The 25,328-nt window shown below is 49.6% G+C and overlaps 1 protein-coding gene across 2 annotated transcripts in view; it reads right to left on the bottom strand.

The window, feature by feature from the left end:
• Sdk1 (sidekick cell adhesion molecule 1) overlaps positions 1 to 25,328 on the bottom strand; it is a 968,286-nt gene that overhangs the window by 30,409 nt on the left and 912,549 nt on the right. For both annotated transcript variants that reach the window (XM_006990740.4, XM_076560415.1), the window contains 5 exons: positions 23,564 to 23,679; positions 20,650 to 20,836; positions 17,858 to 17,995; positions 8,141 to 8,302; positions 5,422 to 5,547 (listed from right to left, as the gene is read on the bottom strand). In XM_006990740.4, the coding sequence (XP_006990802.2) occupies positions 5,422 to 5,547; positions 8,141 to 8,302; positions 17,858 to 17,995; positions 20,650 to 20,836; positions 23,564 to 23,679 (729 nt within the window). The remainder of the gene's footprint in view (positions 1 to 5,421; positions 5,548 to 8,140; positions 8,303 to 17,857; positions 17,996 to 20,649; positions 20,837 to 23,563; positions 23,680 to 25,328) is intronic.

The raw sequence follows: 25,328 nt of genomic DNA, 5'->3' as shown, positions 1-25,328 counted from the left end.
TGGTCAAGCTAGGAGGTGAGGCTTAGACAACAGGCTACATACAGCTGCTAATAAAAGTGCCTTTTGCCTGGTCCTTGGCCAGGGTAGCAGACGGTACTTGGTGCATGTCTCATGGTAGGGATGTCCAGTGACGGAGACTGACCCAAGAAAGGAGGACACCCAGGCATTTGGGGGTCCATGGTATGAGGCTAAAGTCCACATGCTATACCTGCCGACATGGGTGTGTCCTTAGATCTCACACCTTCAAAGAATATGAATTTATTTATTTATTTATTTATTTATTTATTTATTTATTTATTTATTTATTTATTTATTTATTATGCATGTGCATGTGTGCATGTGTAGGCCAGAGGAAAAACTCAGGGGTCATTCCCCAGGTATTGTCCCCTTTGGATTTTGAGGCAGGTTTCTCAATGGCCCACGGCTTGCTGATTCAGCTGACTATCCTGAGAACCTCCGGGATCTGCCTGTCTCTGTCTCCCTGGCACCAGGATTACAAGCATGCATCATCATGTCCCTTTATATTGAGCACAGGTTCCAGGGATCAAGCTCAGGTCCTCACGCTTATATGGCAAGCACTATATCAACTGAGCCATCTCTCCAGCTCTGTACCTAGTTTATTTTTGAAACAGGGTCTCCCCATATAGCCTGGGCTTGCCTAGAATTCACCATCCTCCTGCCTCATCCTCTGGAATGCTGAGAAGACAACTCTGCACAATCATGGCCAGCTTGGAAATTTGGTTTTCTTCCCGGTTGAGTTCAAACTCGCCTTGCTAAGAACTGACAATGAACACCATGCGTGGGGAAGACTTGGGGTACACCCAGGAGGGAGGCTAGAGAGGCCCAGCCTCTCCTGCAGGCTAAGGGATCATCTGTGAAAACGGTAATACAATGTCTGCCTGCCTTGGGTGCGTCCTAAATATATATTTCATGGCTGCTTTGGAGAGGAAAGTATATTTATAGCGCCTTTAGTGCCATTCCAGTGTATTGTGTAAATATGTAAATTAGGCTCCGAGAGCTACACAGCAAAATGCCTTGGAATAATTTGTGTAAATAAATCATTCGAGTCTGCCCACCACATAGCTGCTTTCCAGGCGCCTTTTGCAACAGGATTCCAGGGGAGGCTGGTTCACAATTTAGAGAAATGATCCAGCTGGTCAGCCGGTCCTGGTAGAGCTTGATGGCCATGTCCTCAGGCTACACTCAGGGACCACCCTCTCTGGAATAAGAGATCCTGTGATTTAGCCTGATGCGATGCCATTAGCTACTGCTGGGTGCAGCAGCCATGGGCTCTTCAGCAAAACCTTCAGGGGTGAAGACAGGGATGGGGACAGATGGGGACACAGTGTTGATGGCTTTGTCTTCAGGAGGGCAGGCAGGGATGTGGCTGGGCAGGGACACATCAGGCTGAACAGACCATTTGGGCCATGGGACCCCTACCGCTAAGTGTCTCTGTGCCCCTAGATGCCAGGCGGGCACAACTCTGCCTAAACCAGGGCTCCGCCCGGAGAAGGCCTTGCCAGGGAGCTTCAGTGGAGAAAATGAGAAGATATAGTGTTTAATGGTTTGTGTAATGAGGCCTGAAATAGATGACAGCTGAGATCCAGAGGCCCCTGGGTCCCAGCAAGGTGTTTAAATATTGACAATCTATAAAAGCTTGCATGCTGCTGTGAGCTGTGGCTGGCCTGTGTTGCAGAGGGGATGGGGCATCATGCTGTGTGTGTGTGTGTGTGTGTGTGTGTGTGTGTGTGTGTGTGTGTGTGTGTGTGTGTTTTCAATGAAAAGCCCTGGTCCAGCAGCCCACCATGGTCAGTTAGCGAGATCCACAAGGGGACATGGGTGGCAATTGTCTTTCAGTGTTGGTGGCAAGACAGCAGCCAAAGCCCACTCTGAACACAGAGTCACTGTAGAGAGCTGGTTGGTTGTCCTCAGGGCCATGGAGGAGACAAAATGATCACAGGAGGCCTCAGAACCTTCACTGTCTTTAGAACCTGTCTCTAGAGCTGGCCAGCGCCTTGCTCCTCATATATCAGCTAAAGGCCTCTCTCCAGCAAGCTGGAGCCAAAGAATTTCTCCTTCCTTCCTTCCTTCCTTCCTTCCTTCCTTCCTTCCTTCCTTCCTTCCTTCCTTCCTTCCTTCCTTCCTTCCTTCCTTCCTCCCTCCCTCCCTCCCTCCCTCCTTCCTTCCTTCATCTCTTCCTCTGTCCTTCCCTCCCTCCCTCCCTCCCTCCCTCCCTCCCTCCTTTTCTGTCTCTCCCTCCCTCTCCCTTTCTTCCCTTCCTCTGTCTCTCCCACCCTCCCTCCTACCTTCCTTCCTCCATTCCTTCCTGTCTTTTCTCCCTTCCTCTCTCCCTCTCTCCCTCCCATCCGCTGTTTCTCCTTCCTTCCCTCCTTGCCTTTGTGTGTTTTCATTCTTCGACAATTTCATATCTTACAAAATTTTCCCCCTGCCCTGCATCCAGGAAGAAGCTTTAAAAGGGTGTTTGTTTTGTGTATGTGTGTGCACTTAGGTGTGTCCATGCAAACATGCATAGGTAGCACTGTGGGCATGTGCATGCTGTGGCACATGTATGCAGGTCAGAAGATGACCTCAGGTGCTGGTTTTCATCCCTCACTGCCTCTGAAGCAGGATCTCGTTTGCTGATGCTGCACCAGCAGCTAGCAGGCTCACAAGCTTTCCGGTCTCCAGCTCCCAGCTTGCTGTGAGAGCATCAGGTTGCAGGATGTTCTGCTGTGTCCAACATTTAGGCATGCTCTAATGCAGTGGTTCCCAACCTTCCTAGCACTGAGACCCTTTAATACAGTTGCTCATGTTGTGGTGACCCCCAGCAGTAAAATTATTTTGTCGCTACTTCATAATTACAATTTCGTTACTGTTATGAGTCATAATGTAAATATCTATATTTTTCTGGTAGTCTTAAATACCAGACCAAATGGCCCCTAACACCACAGCCCCATCTGGGATTGGGAAAGAAGCCACTTCCTGAAGCATGCCTGCTGCTTCACCTGTGTTCACGCTCAGGCATTCCTTAGGAGCTGTGCAACCATCTGAAGGTCATGGTGAAGCTGCTTAGCATTCTCCACGTTTGGTGACACCCCCACCCCCACCCCCGCCCAGCTCCCAGTGGTAATACCCAACTTAAACCATCAGAAACTCATTTTCCAATAACCTCCACCCTTCATTATCAAAACCAAATGGAACTTTCACACATGGTAGGTGGGAATGTCGATTAGGTCTGTCACTATGGAGAACAGGAGGAGGCCTCCTCAAAAACCTAAAAAACAAAACTGTGGATGATCCCACGGTCTCAGTGCTGGGTATACAGCCAAAGAAAACAAGGTCAGCATGTCCAAGAGATAGCTTTGCTACCGAAAATGGGGAGTCAGCCTAGATGCCTGTCCATGGAGGAATGGCAAAAGGAAGTGTGGTATAAATACACTATGGAGTATTACTTAGTCGTAAAGAAGAACCAAGTTCTGTGGCTTGTAGCAAAATGTATGGAGTTGGGGGAGACCCCACATTAAGTTAAATAACCCAGACATAGAAACACAAGTATCTGCACTTTGCCTCAAATGTGGGAACCCACAAAGAAACATGACTTGGAGGCAGAACAGTAGTTATGAAGGATTGCTGGGTTTGGGTGTGGTCTGTGCCTGACATTATGTGGTGTCATGATTGGTATATGAACTGCCTCCCACAGGCTTGTGTGCTCAATGCTGGGTCACCAGCTGAGGGAGCTAGTTCAGAGGTGGACCTTGCTAGAGGAAGTAGGCCACTGCAGGTGGGCCCTTGTTCCCGCCCCTTCCTGGCCCTCTGTTTGCTTCCAGTCTACCATGAAGTAAACAGTTCCCCTTCACCACACTCTCCTGCCACCGTGTACTGCCAAGTGCATGGGCCAAGTGACTAGTCTGAACCTTCTGAAACGTGAGCCAAGACAAATCTGTTTTCCTAAGTTCTTCGTGTCAGGTAATTTAGTCCTAGCTATGTGACGGTAACAAACACAGCTCGCAGGAAAATACCACACTGGAGCCTGGGGTGTGGCTTAGGTGGGACAGGACTAACGTGGCATTCCAGAAGCACTGGGTTCCGTCTCCACTACCACCTAAAACTGGGCAGAATGATGCATACCTGTGATCCCAGCACTCAGGAGGAGGGAACAGAAGGATCACCCTTGGCCATGTAAACAGTTCAAGGCCAACCTGAGTTACATGCACACTGTCTCAAAAAAAAAAAAAAATCCACTGAATCCCACTAATACATGCAATTAATTCTTGTCTAAAAGTGGTTAAGATAAGGCTGGAGAGAAGGTTTCAGAGGTAAGAACACTGGTGCTCTTCCAGAGGACGTGGGTTCAACTCCCAGCATATACATGGTGGCTCACAATCCTCTGTAACCCCAGTTCCAGGGGATCCAGTGCTCTCACCTCCTCAGGCATTAGGCACATGTGTTACAGACATACACGCAGGCAATATATCCATACACATCAAATAAAAATAAAATAATGTTTTTAAAAAGTGAGTAAGATATAAAGAAGTTAGAAGGAAGGAGGTAGTGCAGGGGCAGGTCTGTGTGTATGTGTGTGGTGTATGTACAGAGTGTGGGACTGTTTGCAGACCCACGCACACACCAGGCCAGAGGAGGATATTGGGGACCCTGCTCTGTTACTCTCACCCTATTCTCTTGATTCAGGATCTCTCCCTGAGCCTTCCGAGAGGCCAGCAGCCAGCAAGCCCCACCAATCCTCGTTTCTCCACCTCCTGCAGCACTGGGGTTACAGGTACACATGCACACATTGCCATATCTTGCTTCTGATGTACTAGGGATTTGAACTCAGGTCCCCATGCTTATACGGCAAGCCTTCTTACTCGCTAAGCCATCTTCCCGGCCCAGGAGTGGACCTTAGCCCTTGTTTTCAGGAGCCTGGAAGGTACAGCACTTGATGTGCTATTTCCTCTATTAATAAGGACATTTGCAATTATCCAAAGCGAGCAAGGCTCCTTCCATGGACTGCCAGCATTAGACCCCTGAGAGGAGCCCCTGAAACACTTCTCGGTCTTCCTGATGAGCTGAAATGTCTTCAAGTGTCCTTTGCCTCTCATCTACCCTTTTCTGAGAGTGACAATTATCATCTCCCTGAGTGTCATGAGGCTAAGGCATCAGAAATTGAATGCCCGAGAGGTTAAGAGCACAGCTGTGGTTACTAGGCACTAAGAAGGAACAAGAAGTGAGATTTGGCTTACACACACACACACACACACACACACACACACACACACACACACACACACACACCTCAGTCCTGTGAGGGAAACGCAGGGAGAGGAAGCCAGAGACTCCACGGACCACAACCCTCAGTGTGACCAAGATGCTGCCATGTGGGCAGCGCCGCTTCTGGTGTCCAGCAGGGCCCACTGCTCCTACCTGATGGCCTGGCCTCGATGACGTAGCCTGTAGTAGGAGTGTTCCCAGCATGTCCCTCTGTCCACTGCAGGCTCAGCTCGGAGGCAGATTTGGTGACCAGGACATTTCGTGGAGAGCCTGGGGACCCTGTGGGATAAAAAGAGCAGATTGAGTGGACATTGGCCTTGAGGGGACTAGTGGTCCCTCATTGGGACAGAAGTGTTGAATTCATTTGTATTAAGATTTTTTTATTAATGATTTTTTACATTTTAATTTATTTATGGTATGTCTCTCTCTCTCTCTCTCTCTCTCTCTCTCTCTCTCTCTCTCTCTCTCTCTCTCTCTCTCTCTCTGTGTGTGTGTGTGTGTGTGTAGGTGCCTGCAGAGGACAGAAGAGGGCATCAGATCCCTTAGATCAGCGGTTCTCAACCTGTGGGTTGCAACCTGTTGTAGAATATTATTTTAAGATGTGTTACATTCATTTATGTTGTGGAATATTTGTTTAATGATGCAAAGATGTGTTGCATTCTTTTATGTTGCATTTGTTTAATTCTGCAAAGTTGTGTTACTTTGCCTGTCTAAAACACCTGATTAGTCAAATAAAGAGCTGAATGGCCAGTAGCAAGGCAGGATAGAGGATAGGTCGGGCTGGTAGGCAGAGAATAAGTAGAAGGAGAAGAAGGGAAAAGGAGGGAGAAAAGGAAAAGGAGAGGAAGACACCATGGGCCAGCCACCCAGCCACACAGCCAGCGATGGAGAAAGAAGTAAAGAAAGATATACAGAATAGAGAAAGGTAAAAGCTCAGAGGCAAAAGGATAATTTAAGTTAAGAAAAGCTGGCTAGAAATAAGCCAAGCTAAGGTGGGGCATTCATAAGTAAGAATAAGCCTCCATGTATATTTTTTGGTGGGGGGAGTTGGGTGGCGGGTCCCCAAAGAGCAAAGAGTAAGAAAAAAAACCAAAAAATTTGCAGTCACATATCAGATTTGGGGTCACATATCAGAAATCCTGCATATCAGATATTTACATTATGATTCATAACAGTAGCAAAATTACAGTAATGAAGTAGCAACAAAAACAATTTTATGGTTGGGGGGCACTACAACATGAGAAACTGTATTAAGGATCACAGCATCAGGAAGGTTGAGAACCTCTGTCTTAGATCAGAGTTACAGATGGTTGGTTGTGAGTCACCCTCATGGACACTGGGAATGGACTTGGAACGTCTACAAGGGCAGCAAGTGCTCTCAACCACTGAGCTATCTCTCCAGCCCTAGACTGGTTTTGAGGCAGGGTCTTGGTACACAGCCAAGGTTAGCTTGTGACCTTCCCATCTTCTGAGTGCTGGGATACAGGCACACGTCACCCTGTCTGACTCTGGTCCAGGTTCCCTTCCCTCATTTCAATGTGGGTTTGGTACGAGGCAGGAAGAGGTCAGTGCGCACTGAGAATGTAGGACCCAGAGGGACTGATTTGGAAAGGCCAGTTACATCACTGTTGTGACTAAGAGCAATTACAAGATGTTTGGGAAGATGTTGAGAGCAGTTAGCATTGTCTGCCTGCAAGATCTCAAAGTGTTTATCTCTTTTGTGCTTACGTTTAGCTCTGGTTTTTACAATCTTGATAAGATAAATGCATGTTTTGAATGATGCACGCGTAGGACACAGGAATTCAAGAGACATGTTGGTGAATCTTAGAACACCGTGTACACACACATATGCCGATGTATGTTGGCACAAAGAAGAAAGCTTCAAGCCCTCCAGTGAACTCCGAAGTTGACTCATGAGAAATGACTTAATGAAAAAGGGGTTAGCTAGGCTGGAGAAACAGCCTGGTCAGTGGTGTCTCTGCGGCACAAGCAGGAGGCCCTGGGTTTGGATCCCCAGCATCCATGGCAAAGCTCAACATGATCATGTGCCTCTTCAGTCCCAGCTCACCAGAGTGGTGGTGGACATGGGTGCATTCTTGGAGCTCCCTGGCCACCTGGTCTAGTCAATTAGTGAGCACAGGGTTCATTGAGAGACCTTGTCTCCAAAAATAGGTCAGAGTGATTGAGAAAGACACCCACCAAGGACTCCTGGCATCTCCATGAATACACTGTGTTTGTAGACACCTGTGCATGTATACATGACACACATGCAAACACATGCACACAATAAAAAAAAAAGAGTTGGGGCTGGCTGTGTGCTTGCAATCCCAGCACAGAGAAGACAGATAAAGGAGGATCCCTGCGACTCACTGGGCTGCACAGAAAGATGGTATATATTAAAAGTTATTTTTAATTAGTTTTGAAAAATTAGTTAAGATAAATTTATTTTTCTCTTAAGGTGTTTTTTTGTTTCCATAAGCATACAGAAAAACAAATCTGTATGCTTAACATTTAAAAACTTGTTTCTGTGTATATAGTGAAGCTACCCACAGAAGATCATATCATGTGTATTTTGCTTTGGGTTTTTGTTCATATTTTTGAGACAGGGTCTCCTATAGTTTATGTTGTCCCCAGCTCTGCAGCTGAGGATGGTCTTGAACTCCTGAGCCTCATGCTTCCACCTTTTGAGTGCTGGGATTCCAGGTGGGCACCACCATGCCTGGCTTACAGTGTGTTTTGGAAACTTCCAAGGCTTTTTCTGGCTGCTGGACCCCAAATGTTTATTTGAGAATGTCCCTGAATCGCCAACCCACAAAGCAGGTGAGAGCTATGGTGCTCAGCTGCAGTCACCAGCATAGGCCCACTCACTCACCCTCGGCTGGCCCCGCAGTGACATTGGCCTGGAGCTCTGGCCCGTAGGCGATGGTCCGCGCTTGGACTCGGAAGAAGTAGGTCACTCCCTTGGTGAGGTCCCGCACCTTCAGCCACCGCTGCCAGTTCCCTTTTACATCCACAGTCACCACCTTGCTTACACCTGGAATGGCCACAGAAGCACAGGAAGAGGGGCCTGAGCTAGGAGAAGCAATTGAGCATGCCTGATCTGTGGCGATAAGGAGGAGGACAGCTCTGGCAGCTCAGGAAAGGAGCATTGCTTACAATTAGGAGGAGTTTAAACACCGGTCCCGGCCAATTTTCAGCCCAGATCCATGTAATTAGAGTTTAAGCTTGATAAGTGACTGTCCAAGAAACCACCAAGCCTGTGACAGTCACAAGGGGAGCGGCACAGGCCTCACTGAGGACAGTGGGGAGAGAGGGAAGTGCCCAAGAAGGATTCCCAGGCTGCATCCTGGAGACCAGCCCCTTCCCACACTGCCTCCAGATTCAGAGTCCTGCCTCACTTGCAGAGACTGACTGCACGCTCTGATTTAGTCAGTAGGGAGGGCAGGGTGTGGAAGGGGGCGGCTTTGGTTCAAAGGTGAGCTTCCCCCAGTGATGCGTCTGCAGCCTGACTTAGCTGACATGTGTGTGACTTGCAAGCCTCAAGCAACTTTTAGGAACATCACCCTCGGACTTTGGAGTGAGGATGATGTTAAATCCATGCCTCTGAGATGTTGTGGAATATTATTTTAACTAGGCAAAGATGTGTTACATTTGTTTATGCTGCATTTGTTTAACTATGTAAAGATGTGTTGCATTTGTTATACAATGCCTGCCTAAGGCACCTGATTGGTCTAATAAAGAGTTGAACAGCCAATAGCTAGGCAGGAGAGGGGGGATGGGCAGGGCTGCAGAGCAGAGAGACAGCTGCCAGTCAGCAGACATAACTAACAGTGAAAGGAAGATATACAGAAGGAAAGAAAAGTAAAAAGCCCGGAGACAAAGGGCAGATAAAGAGAAATAGGTTAATTTAAGTTAAAAGAGCTGGCCAGAAATGAGCCTAAGCTAGGCCAAGCATTCAAAACTAATAATAAGTCTCCATGTCATGAACTGGGAGCTGGTTGGTGGCCCGAAAGAAAAAGCCTGGTACACTGAGTATTGACCCTTAGTTCAGAGAATGAGAACCACATAAGACAACATTTCTACACAGAAATATATAAATGAACACATGACTGGAGTTCCCCTTGTTCATGGATATGTTTCAGGACTCTGATTATTTCCTGAGACTGAGGATGTATGTGTGGGTATATATAGACATATATACACATATACACACGCATGGCTTTTCCATAGAACCAGAGTTAACCTGTTTTTCATGTTACATTGTTAGTAATCTTTGTCTATTACATTGCTTCAACTATTAAGGCCTTACTAAGTAAAATAAGGCTGAGATAAATATGAGTATTGTGTAATAACAGTGACAATCCATCTGGTCTCCAAGAGAGCCAGAGTGACTAATGGGACAGCAAGATACACTGCGTGGAACTGAACAAAATTCAGGCTGAGTGGCTACTGAGTGACTAATGGGAGGGTAGTGTATACAGCATGGATAGTCTGGGAAACAATCTATCTTATAACTGAGATAGCTAATGGGAAGGTAACACATTAATCATGAATATGCTAAACAACAACTGATCTGGTGATTGAGACAGCCGCTGAGTAGCTAACAGGAGGGTAGCATATACAGCATTGATACTCTGAACAAAGAGGCAATTCACATCTTGGCCAAGATGCAGAAGGATGGAGGGAGATTTAGTGAAAGTGCTTGGGATTGTGTACACTTTAAAACTTATAAATGGTTTGGTTCCCTAATTTCATATTTTTGAATTGCAGTTGATTTCAGGTAAATGATACTACAGAAAATGAATCAAAGAATAATGAACAATTAGACTGTGGTATTTAACATTTGGTGGAAAGAATAAATACTGAAAATTATATAAACACACATTTCCTTGGAGGGCAAATGAGTTCTTTGCTTCTGTGGGTTTGAAAACCATGCAGTCTTTATTTTTTAAGCTAGCTAAGCTCTTGGCTGTGGGACTTCTCGCTCACTCTGCCAGTCACATCCAGTATGACAGGAGGAAGTAGTTATTCCAGGTCTTCCAGGTCAGCAGATGCATGTTCCTGGAGCACTGTGCAGAGGTGGACATGGGGGATGGTGTCTCCTGCTGAGCACCAATGCCCCCAGCCTGCCCTCGGTATGAAGGAACCGTAACGAAGTATGTTCTTTAATACCACATGGGCTTGTTTTACAGGAACCGAAGTACCATCCGATTCAAAGCTGATCCATTGTTCCAAGCCATCAGAGCATGGATCTGTAATCCCCAGGTCTCCAAAATGCCTCTTAGCTGGTTCATTACATTCATATTATGCCTTTAATACAAGTTCGTGTCAGCTGAATTATGGCCTTCTGAATTATTTCGGGGAGGTTTAAACAACTTCTCTTTCACCCTCCTCACTGGGGGGTTTTCTATAGAAAAATGTGGTCATTTCTGCCCAGGGAGCTGGACCCTACCATGATACATGCTACTCAAGAAAGAGGCGACGAGGATGATGGGTGGCACAGGGTGGCTGGCACTGCAAACAAGCTGGGTCCTCTCGTTGTAAGGTTGTTCTGCAGTGGCTCTGGAGCAGATACAAACCCATTTAGGGACTTCGTACATTTGATCCCGCCCAGAGGAAGAGCCATCCTGGCCTTTTCTCCATCTCAAGTGTGTCAGAATTTTATTTATTTAGTCAATTTTAAAACCATGCCCTGCTTTACGAAGCCTTGGAGGTACAATCTCATAAAACTACTACACTTTAAAACATATTCAAGAAACATAAAAATATCTCTGCCATAAAATCAGATTCCCCAAAACATGGCTCAGTGCTCAGAAGGCTTAGTGTTCCAGGGGGCCTGGTCTGTGGGGTGTGGTGCTGAGTCCTACAGTGTTGCAGTTGTGTGGATCTGCAGTGTGTGCTGTTTGGATAGCATGGTGCTCCCAGTAGTATGAGACTGTGGCGGCTGGTGCTCCTAGTGGTATGGCACTATGCTGGTGCAATGCCCCCAGCAGGGTGATTGCTCCCAATGTACCGATGTCTCTGGTTCTCCCAGCGGTTGGTTATTCCCAATGAAGCAGTGCTCCAGTTTGGTCATATTTCAAGTGGTGTTGTGCTCCTTCTGGCGTAGTGCTCCAGTGAAGTGCTCTTCCCAGTGGAGTAATTTCCCAGTCATGTGGCAAGTGGTGTGCTAGCATGCCTGTTATCCCCAGTGAGGTAAGGCTGCTCTCAGTGGGGTGATAATCCTAATGAAGTGGTGCTCCAGAGGAGTGATGGTCCCAGTGGGGTGATGCTCCCATGGGGTAGTGCTCCCGGTGGTTTTATCTTATATCCAGCTGAATGCTTGCTCCCCCCACTCCTGAGAGCAGCAGGCAAAATTCTCAGAGATGCATGAAAGCAGAGGGCAGAGAAGAGCAAAGACAAGCACTCAAAGACAAGCCCTGAGTGTCTGCCACTCAGCCAAGAGTGGTTCTCTTGGACGTTTGCAGTCCTAGGTCAGCAGGTGAAGAATTGGGAAAGCCTTAGTCCCAGGCAATGCTAGGTAAGACCATTGGTCTATTCATCCTCCTCACTGGGGGATTCTAGGCAGGGGCTCTACCACTGAGCCACACCCCACCCCTCACTGGGGGATTCTAGGCAGGGGCTCTACCACTGAGCCACACCCCACCCCTCACTGGGGGATTCTAGGCAGGTGCTCTACCACTGAGCCACACCCTAGTCCCACACTGGGGGATTCTAGGCAGGAACTCTACCATTGAGCCACACCCCACCCCTCACTGGGGGATTCTAGGCAGGGGCTCTACCACTGAGCCACACCTCAGCCCCTCAATGGAGGATTCTAGGCAGGTGCTCTACCACTGAGCCACACCCCAGCCCCTCACTGGGGGATTCTAGGCAGGTGCTCTACCACTGAGCCACACCCTAACACAAAGTTTTGTTTTGAGACAGTGTCTCACGAGGTTGTCCAGGGCGGCCTTCCACTCTCTGTAGTCGTCCCATCAGGCCTTGCACTTGCGCTCTTGCCCCAGCCTCTGAGTGGCTGGGCGTACAGGCTTGCTTCGGCAGGCTCAGCTTTCCGGCTCTTCTGAGGTTGATAGTCTTCCCTGGAGTCAGTGAGATGAACTGGCAGCTCAGGGAGCAGCAAGGGTCCTGACTAGGTTATTGCTGTTGGGAAAGACACTGAGTCCCTGGAGCACCTGAGTTTCTGTGATGCCCCCAGGACCTTCCCCTCCTGCACCTCTCCGTAATCTATTCCATAGTCCAGTGGCTCAAAAAAGACCCTGTGGTACCTGAAGACCCTGATTTCAGGGGGAATCACTGAAACATCCAGGCTAGTCTGGGCCACACCCTGAATTCTAGGCCAACCTGGACTCTACAGTAAGGCTGTTTCCCAAAACCAAACAATTACCATCTGGCCTGGGGCTCGTTCCTTCTAGCCAGCCTCTGCTGGGCTGGCTTGGTTGATGCTGGCTCAGGTCTGTGTCTGCACCACACAGCAGGGATGGCTGAGGCAGGGTCCTGTCACCCTGACTGCCTGTTAATTAAGGCAAGGGAGGTGCTGGGTCACCCTGCAGGCCTGTTCAGGTGTGTGCATGTGTGTGTGCGTGTGTGTGTGTGTGTGTGTGTGTGTGTGTGTGTGTGTGTGTGTATGGGGGGGGCAGTGCTCCAGTGTGTTTAGACATCTATTGATCTTTGCTTGCCTCATGATGGCGGAGCTTCTACTGGCCATGTGAGTCATGCAGCCACAACCAGAGTAAGCTGCCTAGGGGCATTGGTTCAGGTGGCGTAAGTGGTGAGAGCTTGTCCATGGTCACCTCACTCTTGCAGAGCCATTCATGGATCCTGTGGCTCAGTTGCTGCTGCTTACAGGCCACTCTGGCTGGGCTGTGTGCTTCTGGCCACCAGCTGGGAGGCTGAGCCTGGGATCAACCATGGCAGACATGCAGGAGGAGGTGGGGATGTGCCAGGTCACTGAAGGGTCCAATACAGAGCTACTGAGTGAGTCTGAGGCCAGCCTAGGGTAAGTTTGAGTCTAGCCTGGGCTGCACAGTAAATCCTGTCTCAGAACAAAAGCAAAATCAAGGATCTGGGCATCTGGATAACTTGCTCTTGGATTGGGTAGAAGCCTGGCTGTCTTTGACTTACAGAGCCAATAAGGGGCCATAAAGTCACAAGCCTGTCCTCCAGTCTCAGTTCTCACCACAGCGCAGACACCGCTGCCGCTGCTGCCGCCAGGAACGTTTGTGATGAGGGAGCCAGACCTCACAACACACAAAGAGGCGATGCCAGCAACGGAACATCTTGTCACTTAAGAAAAGAGGTGAAAATGGGTGCAACTGAAGTGGTTCCATGGGCTGTCACTCGGGCAGTGACGGGCACACACCCAGCTGCACAGCCAGTGCTCTGTCTGCAATATGAACTAATGGCACTCCATCTCCAGTGCTCACCTTCGCATGGCCTTCGGGAACACAAGCTCCCCAGTCCCCTCCTATCATAGGCTTCAGAGCTCCACACTTGCACTGAACTGCCTGGATTCAAGTCACACCCCTCCTTATCAGTCTAGCAGTCCAAGGGTGGATCCAATGAACGGAGGGCTCCTGGGGCCCATAGGTACCCCCATATATAAAGACACTTGCTGCCAAGCCTGGTGACCTGAGTTTGATCTCTGGGACTCACATGGTGGAAGAAGAGAATGGATGACTGACTGCAAGCTGCTTTCTGATTTTTACATGCATGCTGAATGAACCTCATGAGTGTGCACATGTGTGTGAGCACATACATACACACCATAAAAAATTTAAATGTAATTTAAAAAAGACGGGCTCTAAACCCAGCTCCTTTGTGTGTGCAGGTACATGTGTGGTAAGGGGAAATGAAAATGTGTGTGCACATGTATTCATGTGTGTGTGTGTGTGTGTGTGTGTGTGAGTCACAAGTCAGTGTTGAGTACCCTTCCTCTGGTGATGCCCATCATGATTTTTGGTACCTCCTACAGGTACTGAGGCTTTCAGCAGGCCAGGCTGGTTGGCAAGTGAGTCTCAGGGATCCCCCTGTCTCTTCCTCCCCAGGGCTGGGATAATAAATATGTGTCACCATATCCTTCTTCTCTTTATGTAGGTGCTAGGGATCAAACTCAGATCCTCATGCAAGGCAAGTACTTTACTGACTGAGCCACCTCCCCAGCCTCCTAAATGCAGTTTCTTTTCAAAATGTATACTGAGGCTACAGTCCAGCATGGGGACATGGATGTGGGGATGATGGATGGCAGGTGAGTAGTGAATGAAAAAAAGAAATAAAGAGGAAGGACATGACTGCTCCTAGGAACGGTGGAGGAGAGTTTATTATAGATAAAAGAGAGAGCATAGCCGGAGGCAGGGACATCTGGGAGAGTCCAGAGTGGACATGACCCTGAGCCATGTGAGAGGAGGGGAGAGGGGGTAAAGGGTCAACCAAGTAACCAAAGTGGCTGGATTATATATGGAAGGGGAGGCCAGCTCACTACCTGGGCTGGAGATGTTTAGGGTAGGGGGTGGGTCATGCCAGCCAGGAGGACCCTGTATCAGGTAGGGACTGAGGGATGAGGGGGAACCTGGCAGCCAGCATCTGCTTTGATATGTTAAATAGGCACCTCAGCTGTTTGTCTCCAGTTTGAAACCTAACAAGCAGCACTGCGCAGGTACACCATAAGTCAGTGGTTCTCAACCTTCCTAATGCTGCGACCCTTTACTACAGGTCCTGATGCTGTGGTGACACCAACCATAACATTATTTTCATTGCTATGTCATAACTGTAGTTTCGCTACTGTTAGAAATCGTGACGTAAATATCTGTATTTTCCAGTCTGAGACTACTCCTGTGAAAGGGTTGTTCAACCCCCACAGGGGTCTCACCCCACAACTTGAGAACCACTGCAGTAAGTACCCGTCACCGAGATGAGGCCAGATGGGATCACGTCTCAAGGGATCGAATATGACAAAATACTTTATCATGAAAGATGAACAAGTACCCCCAGCCCTTGCAATATAGGGAATCCAGACACAGGGGGCTAGCTGGCTGGGGGGAGAGGCCATGGGATTTTTGCAGAAAGCCAAAACTCAGCGGGGGAAGTACAGAGAGAGGGAACCACAAAAGTCAGCAGGTTTCCTGTGTGTGGCATGGATCCCACTGAGGAATGACAGTCTTTGGAGGGCAGGTACTAGAGTCTGCTAAGAGCAGCAGTCCTGGGCTCCCAGGGTGTGTGCCACAGGATTGTTGGAGATGCAGGCAGCCATTAACACGGGGCACAGGACATGGCAGAGTCAGGTGCCTGTTTGAGGATGAAGGAGACACTCAAGCTAGCTCTGATTACGAAGGGCACACGGGTCAATTAGAGGCACGATTCTGACAGTCAATTCTCATTTGAATGGCTCCAGTTGTTTGCCGCCCTTGAAAAGATGCTTGTGACGTGTGTATGTGTGTGTGTGAGAGGTGGGGGGGGGGGAGGGCTGGGGCAGGGGAAAGGTCCCCTACTGAACAGATAGGAAGGCTTTTGGAAAGTCTTCAGTCACCTCTCTGCTGACCATGCAGGAACAGCGGGCATGTCTTTTGGAACTCTGTCCTGAAACTCTGTCCTGAGATATTGAAGCAAGCCCCCTGCTCCTGGACGGGCTGCCCACTGTGGCAAGAATGCCACCCAGCTGGAGCCCAGCAGTCACTGACCTCCCACCCCCCAGTGCCATCTTGAATTCTTAGAACTCCACCAACAGATCTTCCCCACAGCTGTGCAGGAAGCCCAGACACCCTTGGCTTTTCTTTCTCACTTCCCTGGCTCTGATTTGGGATGTGGCTCAGAATTGATGGTGTGAAAGCCTGAGGCCATAGTTTATGGTGAACATTCTGTCTTTCTTAGAGTGTCATAAAATAACGGCAAATCTTCTTGTCAAAGGCATCGGAGATTCAATGCAATAAAATCAAGTGTTTGAATGTTCTCTTTCAAATCAACTTCCTGTTCCACGTGACCGCTTATTTCAAAAGGAAACTGACCACGGCTTTAAACGGAGAGCCATTATTATTATCTGGCCAGCTGCTGATGTATTGTTTCCTCCTAGATGTTAAAGAATCTCTAGGTTTTCCCATCTATCTGTGCATATGACCAGGAGGGACATCCAGACGTGGGCCATCATGCAAAGGTAGCTGGACCTGTCTTGGGGCATGCAGTGGGGTGAGAAAGAAAGGTGACAAAGCTCTCAGTGGACGCAGGAACAACAAGTTGTGAGGCTTGGTCTGTTTGAGGGGCCCCGGCAGTGGGATCATCTATCACTGGTGCATGAGCTGGCTTTCTGGAGCCCATTACCTATGCATGGACGCCTTGATACAGCGGGGAGGGGCTTGGTCCTGCCTCAACTGAATGCACCAGGCTTTGCTGACTCCCCATGAGAGGACTTACTCTTTTGGAGGAGGGGAAGGAGGTTGGTCAGTGGCGGGGAAAGGCAGGGGAGAGCGGGAAGAGGGATGAAAGGAGTATCTGTGGTTGGTGTGTAAAGAAATTAAACACAGCCATAGACGGAACACCCAGAGGCAGGGCTGACAATCAGGTCCCTAGTGTGTGACCAGGAACTCTACTGGTCCTTTGAAGCCACATCCTTAATCTGCCACTTCCTCCTGTCCCAGCACATTGCTTCCTCCAAGCCCTCCAGGCAGAATGCTAGACAGAATCTCTGCTGCTGTCTTCTCCCAGTTACTGCGGGGTCCCTGGATTTGCTTTCCCAAAGCATCTGTGGTCCATTCCATGATCCATCTATCATTTATCTGCCAAAACATTCTTGGGAGAGCAATGGCCTGCTTTTCAACCTGTTGTCTTAGTAAGGTTTTTATTGATGTGAAGAGACACCATGACCACAGAAGCTCTTGGTGTGGTAGTTTGAATGTATTTGCCCCCCACAAAGCTCATAGGGAGTGGCAATATTAGGTGTGGCCTTGTTAGAGGAGGCTGGATGACAGCTGCCTTTAATCCAGGCATTGAGGCTAGAGGGCACACCTTTAACCTGGGTCACACCTTCTAAAGGAAGTGTGTCATTGTGGGGGAGGGCCTTGAGGTTTCATATACTCAGGATACAGCCCAGTGTGTCAGTTGATCTCCTGTTGTCTACAGTATGTAGCAGTCTCAGCTCTAACATCACCTCAGTCTACATGCCACCATGCTCCCCGCCATGATGGACTGAATCTTTGAACTTTAAGCAAGCCACCACAATTAAATGTTTCTTTTATAAGAGCATGGTGACATGCAGGCAGGCATAGTACTGGAGTAATAGCTGAGTATCCTACATCTTGCAGGTAAGTGACTCACACCGAGTGAAGCTTGAGAAAAAGACCTCAAAGCCCAACACCTCCCCACCCCCAGTGACACGCTTCCAACAGAAGATGTGACCCAGATTAAAGGTGTGTCCCCCAGCCTCAAGGTTTCAGAGTCAGCACCAGGGTTGAGCATAGCGACACACCTAGAGTTTTCACATGGCTTCTGAGGGTCCATTCAGGCCCTCATGCTCGCAGTGCAAGTACTAGCGGCTACGCCACCTCCCCAGCCCCTCTCTGTGTACCCCGGAGTAGAGCCCACTACGGCCCCCAGGCCTTACCTTGCACGGGTGCTAAGGGCTCATACACCACTCGATAGCCCTGTAGGATGCCGTTGGCTGCCGATGGCTCCCCCCAGGACACGTTGAGGGTGGTGGAGGTTATTTCTGAGAAGGCCAAGAAGCTGGGGGGCCCGGGAGCTGGGAAAATAGAGCACAGGGGTGCAGAGTGAAGACTAGTGGCTTTATGGATCATCCACACATGGCCATGGCCATGTCTCCCTGCGGGACAGGCGGTGCTTCTAGGTGTTATCGAATGCTGTGGAAGTCCATGGTAAATGGTGCAAGAGGAACAGGAGGCACACTGAACAGCTTCCAGCTTGTTGGCATCAACAAGAAGCACGGGCCTTCCCAGAAGATCATGGAGGGCGATGCAGCTGATCCACAAAGGAGCGGCAAGGTGAAAGGACAAAGGCCAGAATGACTGACAGAGGGAGCAGAAGATAAAATGTGGGCAGCTCCAGAGGCTGTGGGAAGATGCCGGGTCCTGCCCTTCGGGAAAGAGGAAGCACTTTCTCCCTTCCTTTTCTTTTCCCACACCCCCTCCTTCCTCTCCACAACTCTGTGCTCCCCTTTGTGGCTTTTCTCCTCTTTTCTCCCCAAGCCTCCCCTCCCCCAACTCACCTTTCTTGTCCCTTCCTTCCTTCCCTTCCCCCACTTCACTTTTCTCTTCCCTCATTTTTTCTCCTTTCTGTATTTCACCTTTCCCCTCCTTTCCTCTCCTCTCCCCCATTTCACCTTTTGGGTAGTGGTGGTGGGTGGTAGTGTGTGGTGGCCATCATGGTTGTAAGTGGTGGTGGGTCATGAGGTTGGTGGGTAGTGGTGGGTGGTGCTGGTGGCTGCCACCCCAATCCTTCCTCTTGAAATCCCATTGACACCCTGTGTTTACAGAGAGCTGTTTGGCTCAGACAGGTGGAAGCCTGACCAACCAATCCATCAAGGCTGCTGGCAGGTATGGCTGCCCTGGGGTGCAGCCATGTGGGGCCTGTTCACTTACCTGGGCCATGCAGGAGAACATGGGTAGGGGCCATCCTCACCTGACATCCCAGTAGGCTTCTGGTCACCTCTGGGTGCCTAACTGCAGCCATGTCCAACCTCCCCTTGCTATACCTCAAATCCCATGATCTACTGGGCACTGGTGCCTAAAAATGGCTCAGCCATTGCTCTTTGCCCTACAAATCTACTCATGTGCTACAGCCCCAATCCCCTAACTGCAAAACAGAAGAACTGATCCTTCGGTGCTGGACACAGTGGCAGGGAAACAGTCATGGCTCCCTGCTCATAGTCACCAACAGGAGGTAACACCAAGAACCCTGACCAAGGAAGGGTCAGCTGGGTAGGTGGGTGTCTGTCGCCTGAGACCATGGGATGTTGTAGAGTAGAGTTTTAGAGGCCCTACAAGTTTACTCAACAGGCTCCAAGGCTTCACTATTCTGCCTTGGACTTTCTGGATTTTTTTCTTTCTTTCTGAGACAGGATTTCTCACACTGGCTGTCTTGGAAGTTGCTCTGTAGACCAGGTTGGCTTTGAACTCACAGAGATCCACATGACTCTGCCTACTGAGTGCTGGGACTAATGGTGTGCACCACTGCCATCCCACTGACCTCCTGGCTCTTAACACAGGGCCTCTGGAAGTCCAGGGCCTTAGGCCAGACTGCCATTTTCTGGCATACCACTGCTCTTCAGGCTACTAGGAATTGAGATGAGTAGGGGGAGGGGTGGCCTGCTGCAGATAGAGGCTGTGCCCTGTGTGTGGACCGCCTTAGCTGGGCAGCGCTGTCAGCACAGCCCATGTTGTGGTTTAGATGGGAAATGTCCCCCTCCTCCAGGCTTACGTGCTTGGACTCTCATCTCAGCAGATGGCACTGCTTGGGGAGGTTGTAGACCTTAAAGAGGCGGAGCTTCAGTGGAGGAAGCAGGTCACTGGGGGCGGGCCTTGAGGCTTTGTAGCCTGGCCCTACTTCCTGTTCACTTTCTGCTTCCCGACTGCCTGTGCAAAGTGACCAGGGCCTCAATTTCATTCTCCTGTCACCATATGTCCCCCTTGGAACAAACCCTCCCTCAGCCCTTCGGCTGCTTTGGTTGGGGTATTTTATCATAGCAGGAAAAGTAAATCAAACCTGTAAGGGGAGGCAGGTGCTTGAGCGGCAGCTGCTGAGCTGTTCCAGGCATGGTCTAGGGATCTTGACTGGGGGTGGTAGTGGGTAGCCTGAACCTAGATTTGGGCCCTGGCCTCCACACACAAGGAACTCAGTTCCTAGAGACCAAGATGCATGTGGGGCAGCTCTGAGAGAAAACGCTAGAAGGAGCTCTGTGGGTCAGGAAGGGAGCCAAGCCATAGACAAGGCCCTTCTCCTTCCAGTGACTTTGAAGGCTTATGAGAAAATACACAGCTCCAACCTAGCCAAACTACCTTAGCAGAGGCACGAGGGACCAATAAGTCAGCCCTGTACTTCCTCTCCAAACTCCAAATGTGCACTCTTTCCTTCCTTCTTTTTTCATTTGTCTATCTATCTATCTATCTGTCTGTCTGTCTGTCTATCCGTCTATCTATCTTTGGAACAATGTCTCATGTATCTCAGGATGACTTGGAACTCGATATGTCACTAAGGAGGACTGAACTGCCTCCATCTCCCAGGTGCTTGGATTCCAAACATGCACCACAATGCTGATTTAGATTCTGAGGTGCTGGGATGGAACCCAGGGCTTCGTGTGAGCACTCCACCAAATGAGCTATACCTCTGGCTCTTGAGCTGGACCCTTGATGCTATGACAGGGCAGACAGGGTGACCTACCGGCTTGATGGGTGCGTCCCTGACGTGGGTCACTCTTGGGCCCGTCACCCGCAGCATTGAAGGCGGAGATGCTGACCAGGTATTTGGTGTGGCTGGTGAGATTCTTGATTTTCACCACTGGCTCCGGGAGGAAGAGGACCTTCATTTTCTCAGTCTCGTTGCGGCTGTCTGCCTCCCAGTAGTAAATCTGTTGGGCAGGGGGCATAGGACACTCTTGGATTATACCAGGCTTTAGTATGAAAACAGTGATCCTGGGGATCAGGCTAGTATGGTGATCGAGGCCTAGAGTGCTCAGAACAGGATTCTGCCCTGTTATCTAGACTTGGAGCATCATCTCCTTAAACTGCTCAGGGTGGGATCTGAAGACGGGCCAATATTGCCTAATGGGCCTCTGTTGTGGTTAATGTAGCAAAAACACTTTGGGAATGAAAAACACCAAAAACCACAGGAAGGAGATGGGGGAGATGGATCAGTCAGTGTTTGCTGCACACGCACGCACGAGGACATGAGCTCGATCCCCAGCACCCGTGTTAAAAACAAAGCCATGCATGGGGATGCACGCTTCTAATCCCAGCTCTGCGGGTGGAGACAGGCAGATTCCAGGGCTCAGCCTAGATTACAGGCCATCAAGACAGTGATAGTGGAGAGATGGCTTAACAATTAAGGGTACGTTCTGCCCTTCCAGAAGATCTGAGGTCAGGTCCCAGCACCCATAGCTGGCAGCTCACAACTGGTCCTGGAGTTCTGATGCCCTTTTCTGGCCTCCATGGGCACCTGCACTGATGAATACATACCCAGACACAATTTAAGAATAAATTTTTTAAAAGGTAGAGGAGGGAGCCTAAAACACAATAGCTTGGTTGTGCCCTCACCTCCAAACACATGTGCATACACACATGTGCACATGTCTATGCATACTCCTAAACTGGGACTGGGGAGGAGCACCTTGCCTTCCTTAGGTACCATTCTTCTCATCTAGCTTTGCTACATTTACAGGTAGATCTGAGGTCCAAGCACCAAGGTTTGACTGATTAGCAAATCCATTTTCCTAAACAGCTGTCTGGCAACCACTGCCCCCAGCCTGTGCCAGCTGGGCTCCCAAAGACAACACTGGCTGGAAGATGCCCCTTGGCTCTGTGTACATGGGCCTGTGCCAGGCCACAAGAGCAGTGTGCCCTCTGTGAGAGCAGGGCAGACACTGCAGGAGGCAGCCAGGATACCCAGCCTCACAGGTCATACCTGTGGTGGAGCCCGTCCGACACGTGAGCCTGCTGATTTCCACCCACAACCCCCAGCTGCATGCCTGATGGCAGAGCCGACTGCAGGAAAGCCTCTGCTCAGACAGGCCATGCTAACTTGTGATCAATATCCAAGTTCAATGTCTTTATCATTAGGGAAATGAGAAAACATATTTTTGGATGTGCATAAATAGTGCCTTGCCTCGGAGCTCAGGGGACTTTCTGTGACCTCATTCATCTTCGTAAGAGCCTGGCCGGCAGGGAGGTATTCATTTTTATAACACACCTACCAAAATCATTTTAAAATGGACATTTAATTGGGCCAATATTCATCAGGGCAGCATGGCTCTGAGATTCTGATAACTGAGCAAGTAGGGCTCATGGAGGCCAGACAAGAAAATTACTTCTGGAAGAATGGAGATGCCAGATGGGGGGGTGGTGGTGATGTTTAGAGCTCCTGGGTGCCCATGGCAGGGGAGAGTACAGGGAGGAGGGCAGGGGAGAAGCTGCCCACAGGAGTTATTCCCCCGATGCTGGCTGGCAAGGTGAGCAGTCTTCCCTTCCTTTCACCGTTAGAGCTTTGGGCTCATGAAGCCTCACTGGCTCTTGTAGTGAGCCTGACTCAAAGTGAGGTTTGCAGATGTCACACCGTGTGGGGACTGCTGGAGCTCAGGACATGGTCCAGCTGTGCAGGTCTGAGGACCTGGGTGCTATCCCGGAACCCATGTTAAAAAAAAAAAAAAAAAAAAAAAAAAAAAAAAAAAGAGCCAGGCACAGTAGCACCTGCCTGTAACTCTGCTGCTGGGGAGACAGAAGCAGGGGGATCCCCGAGGCTTCTCAGCCAGCCTGCCTAATCTAACAGGTGAGTTCCCTGCCAAGGAGAAACCTTGTCTTCCTCCCACCAAAAAAAAAAAAAAAAAAAAAAAAAATGTTGGCAGTGCTTGAGGTCTAAAGAACAGCATAGTCAAAGTGACCTTCTGGACACACACACAGAAACATGTTCAGACACATGCATGCACACATACAACACACACACATACACACTGACACAGAAACACACACGCACACAAGCATGCACAGACACACAGATACAAACAGATACACACAGACAGACACACACATGCAGATGCACATGCACAGAGAGAGAGACACACACAGAGACACATAAACACAGACAGACACATGTATATGAACATGCATACACACAGACACACAGACGTAGACAGACAGACAGACAGAAACACACAGGTTCTCTGGCTCTACTCCACATGGAAATGAGAGATTCTCTCAATGTGCAGTGGACAGTGTTGGGACTTGGAACCCACTTTTGTGAGGATACCCCACTTTGGTTATAATCAGCAAATGCCCTGGGAGGCCGTGTTGTGGGCACAGGAAGAGGTCACGTTCCTTGGTGGTCCTAGGTACTTTTGGAGGAGCCAAGTGTGCTTTGTGGTGGGCACACAGCAGCCACATGGGAAGCCGCTTCCACGTGGCTTTTATCCCAGGTGGTGCTCCCACCAAGCCTGCTCCAGGCACACAGGGCCTACTTGGAAGCTGTGCATCTGCTGCCGGGCACACGGCAGTTCTACAGTATAACCAGTGTGCAGCCAAACCCTTCGGGGCCCTGGGCACACAGTGAGCTGGAAGAAAGAGCCCAGTCATGCATGAGATCTTGCCTTGTAGCCCTGGATGTTCCCATTCTGGCTCTCTGGGGGTGGTGGGTCCCATGTGACCTCCAGCTGGCTGGCCGTGAGGGGGGTCACCTGGACGTTCTGTGGGGCCATCGCTGGGGCTGAGGAAAGAAACAGGAGAATAACTGGGGTGGACTCCCATATGCTGGCAGAGACCCACCAACCCATGTCTCCAGGCTCGCACAGGACATAATTCTGTGATAGACAACATGGGAAACTGTGCCCTGGACACCCAAGTTTGGGAGGCCACAGGTGTAATCCTATTCCGGGCTTCAGGCTCTGTATCCCATGCAATTCTTAGTCCTTTGATGCCAGGGAAGCCCTCCCAGAGGAACCTTCTTATAAATGCATAAAACAGACTACACAGAGTCACAAAGAACATGGGCTCTGCTGAGAGACAGTTCGTGAGTGTTGGGAGACACACACTATCTAGACACCCATATGGCATGGGCTGGCAGATCACCCACTGGGAGAGAAAACAGTGAGACATGGAAGCCAACTGGAGGTCCCAGAAGCACCTGGGGCATGGCAGGGAACTATGAGGCTCTGTGGGTGTGGGAGCCACAGGTAGCAAGACATCGCTGACTGGGGCAGGAACACTATGCTTCCAGTGGAAGACATAGAACACAATGACAGCTCCCTTGCCATGGCAAGTTCAGGTGCCTCTATTAGGATGCCTGCTTCCAGAAACCTATCTAGAGACACAGCTGCCCGTCCATGTGCATGGGGGTTCTGGTGTCTGGGAACATGGCTGTATGTAGTACCAAGATAAACTCTGACCACAAGTTCTGAATATGAGGCTGTTCCTCTTCCTCCCTCCTACCAGGGGTGGTCTGTCCTCTCACAGGTACAATATACAAGCCAAAGATGTGGTGACCAGAAGGGCAGTGGGCTGCCCACTCTGTCCCTCACAGCCATTGGGGGATGAAGAGCAGGGCAGAGAGCAGGAGCCACACTCTGGACCGCTTCATCCTCTCTCCATCATGGTTCTGAATTCCATATGGGGAACTTTCTCATGGTAGGCTGTCCATTGCCTCTCAGGAGATAGTCCTGTCTCCCACTGAGTGTTCCTCATAGGAAATCTGGCCTCTGGTTGGACTCTAGAGTTGCATGGAGTTATCTTGAGGAACTAGATAACTCCTGGGAGGCAGAGGCTAGCCCCACCCAGCCCTACCTCACCTCATTCAGCCTCGGCTTGTGGGCTGACTGCCCTTTTTCACTTTCTGTGTATGTTTGTGTGTGTATGTGTGTGTGCGTGTGCGTGTGCATGCATGTATGTGGTATGTATATGTTCATGTGTATGCACATGTGTGCAGGCATGTGTATGTATATGTGTTTGTATGTGTGCAGGTGTATGTGAAACCAGTGGTCAATGTTGATATCTTCACTAATCACTCTCCATCTTTGTGTGTGTGTGTGTGTGTGTGTGTGTGTGTGTGTGTGTGTATGAGTGCACACATGGAGGCCAGGTGTTTTCCATGCTCACACTCTCCACCTTATTTTTTGAGGCAGGGTCTCTCAATGAGCCTGGAGCTAAGTGATTCACTAAGCCAGCCAGCTCTAGGGAATCCACCTGTCTCCTCCCCCATCTCTGGGAACACAGAGGCTTTTAGGTACCAGGAATCCAAACTCAGGTCCTCAAGCTGTGTGAGCATAGCTTAGTGACTGAGCCATCTCCACAGACCCTGCTGGCTGCCTTTTGATTTGAGTCTGTCTAGAGGCCATCAGTGGAAGCCACAAAGCCATCACA

The sequence above is a fragment of the Peromyscus maniculatus genome, chromosome 23 (genome assembly GCF_049852395.1).
Source record: "Peromyscus maniculatus bairdii isolate BWxNUB_F1_BW_parent chromosome 23, HU_Pman_BW_mat_3.1, whole genome shotgun sequence".
Lineage (NCBI taxonomy): Eukaryota > Metazoa > Chordata > Mammalia > Rodentia > Cricetidae > Peromyscus > Peromyscus maniculatus.
Note: the sequence above shows the minus strand (reverse complement) of the source record. Positions and strands in the feature narration are given on the sequence as shown.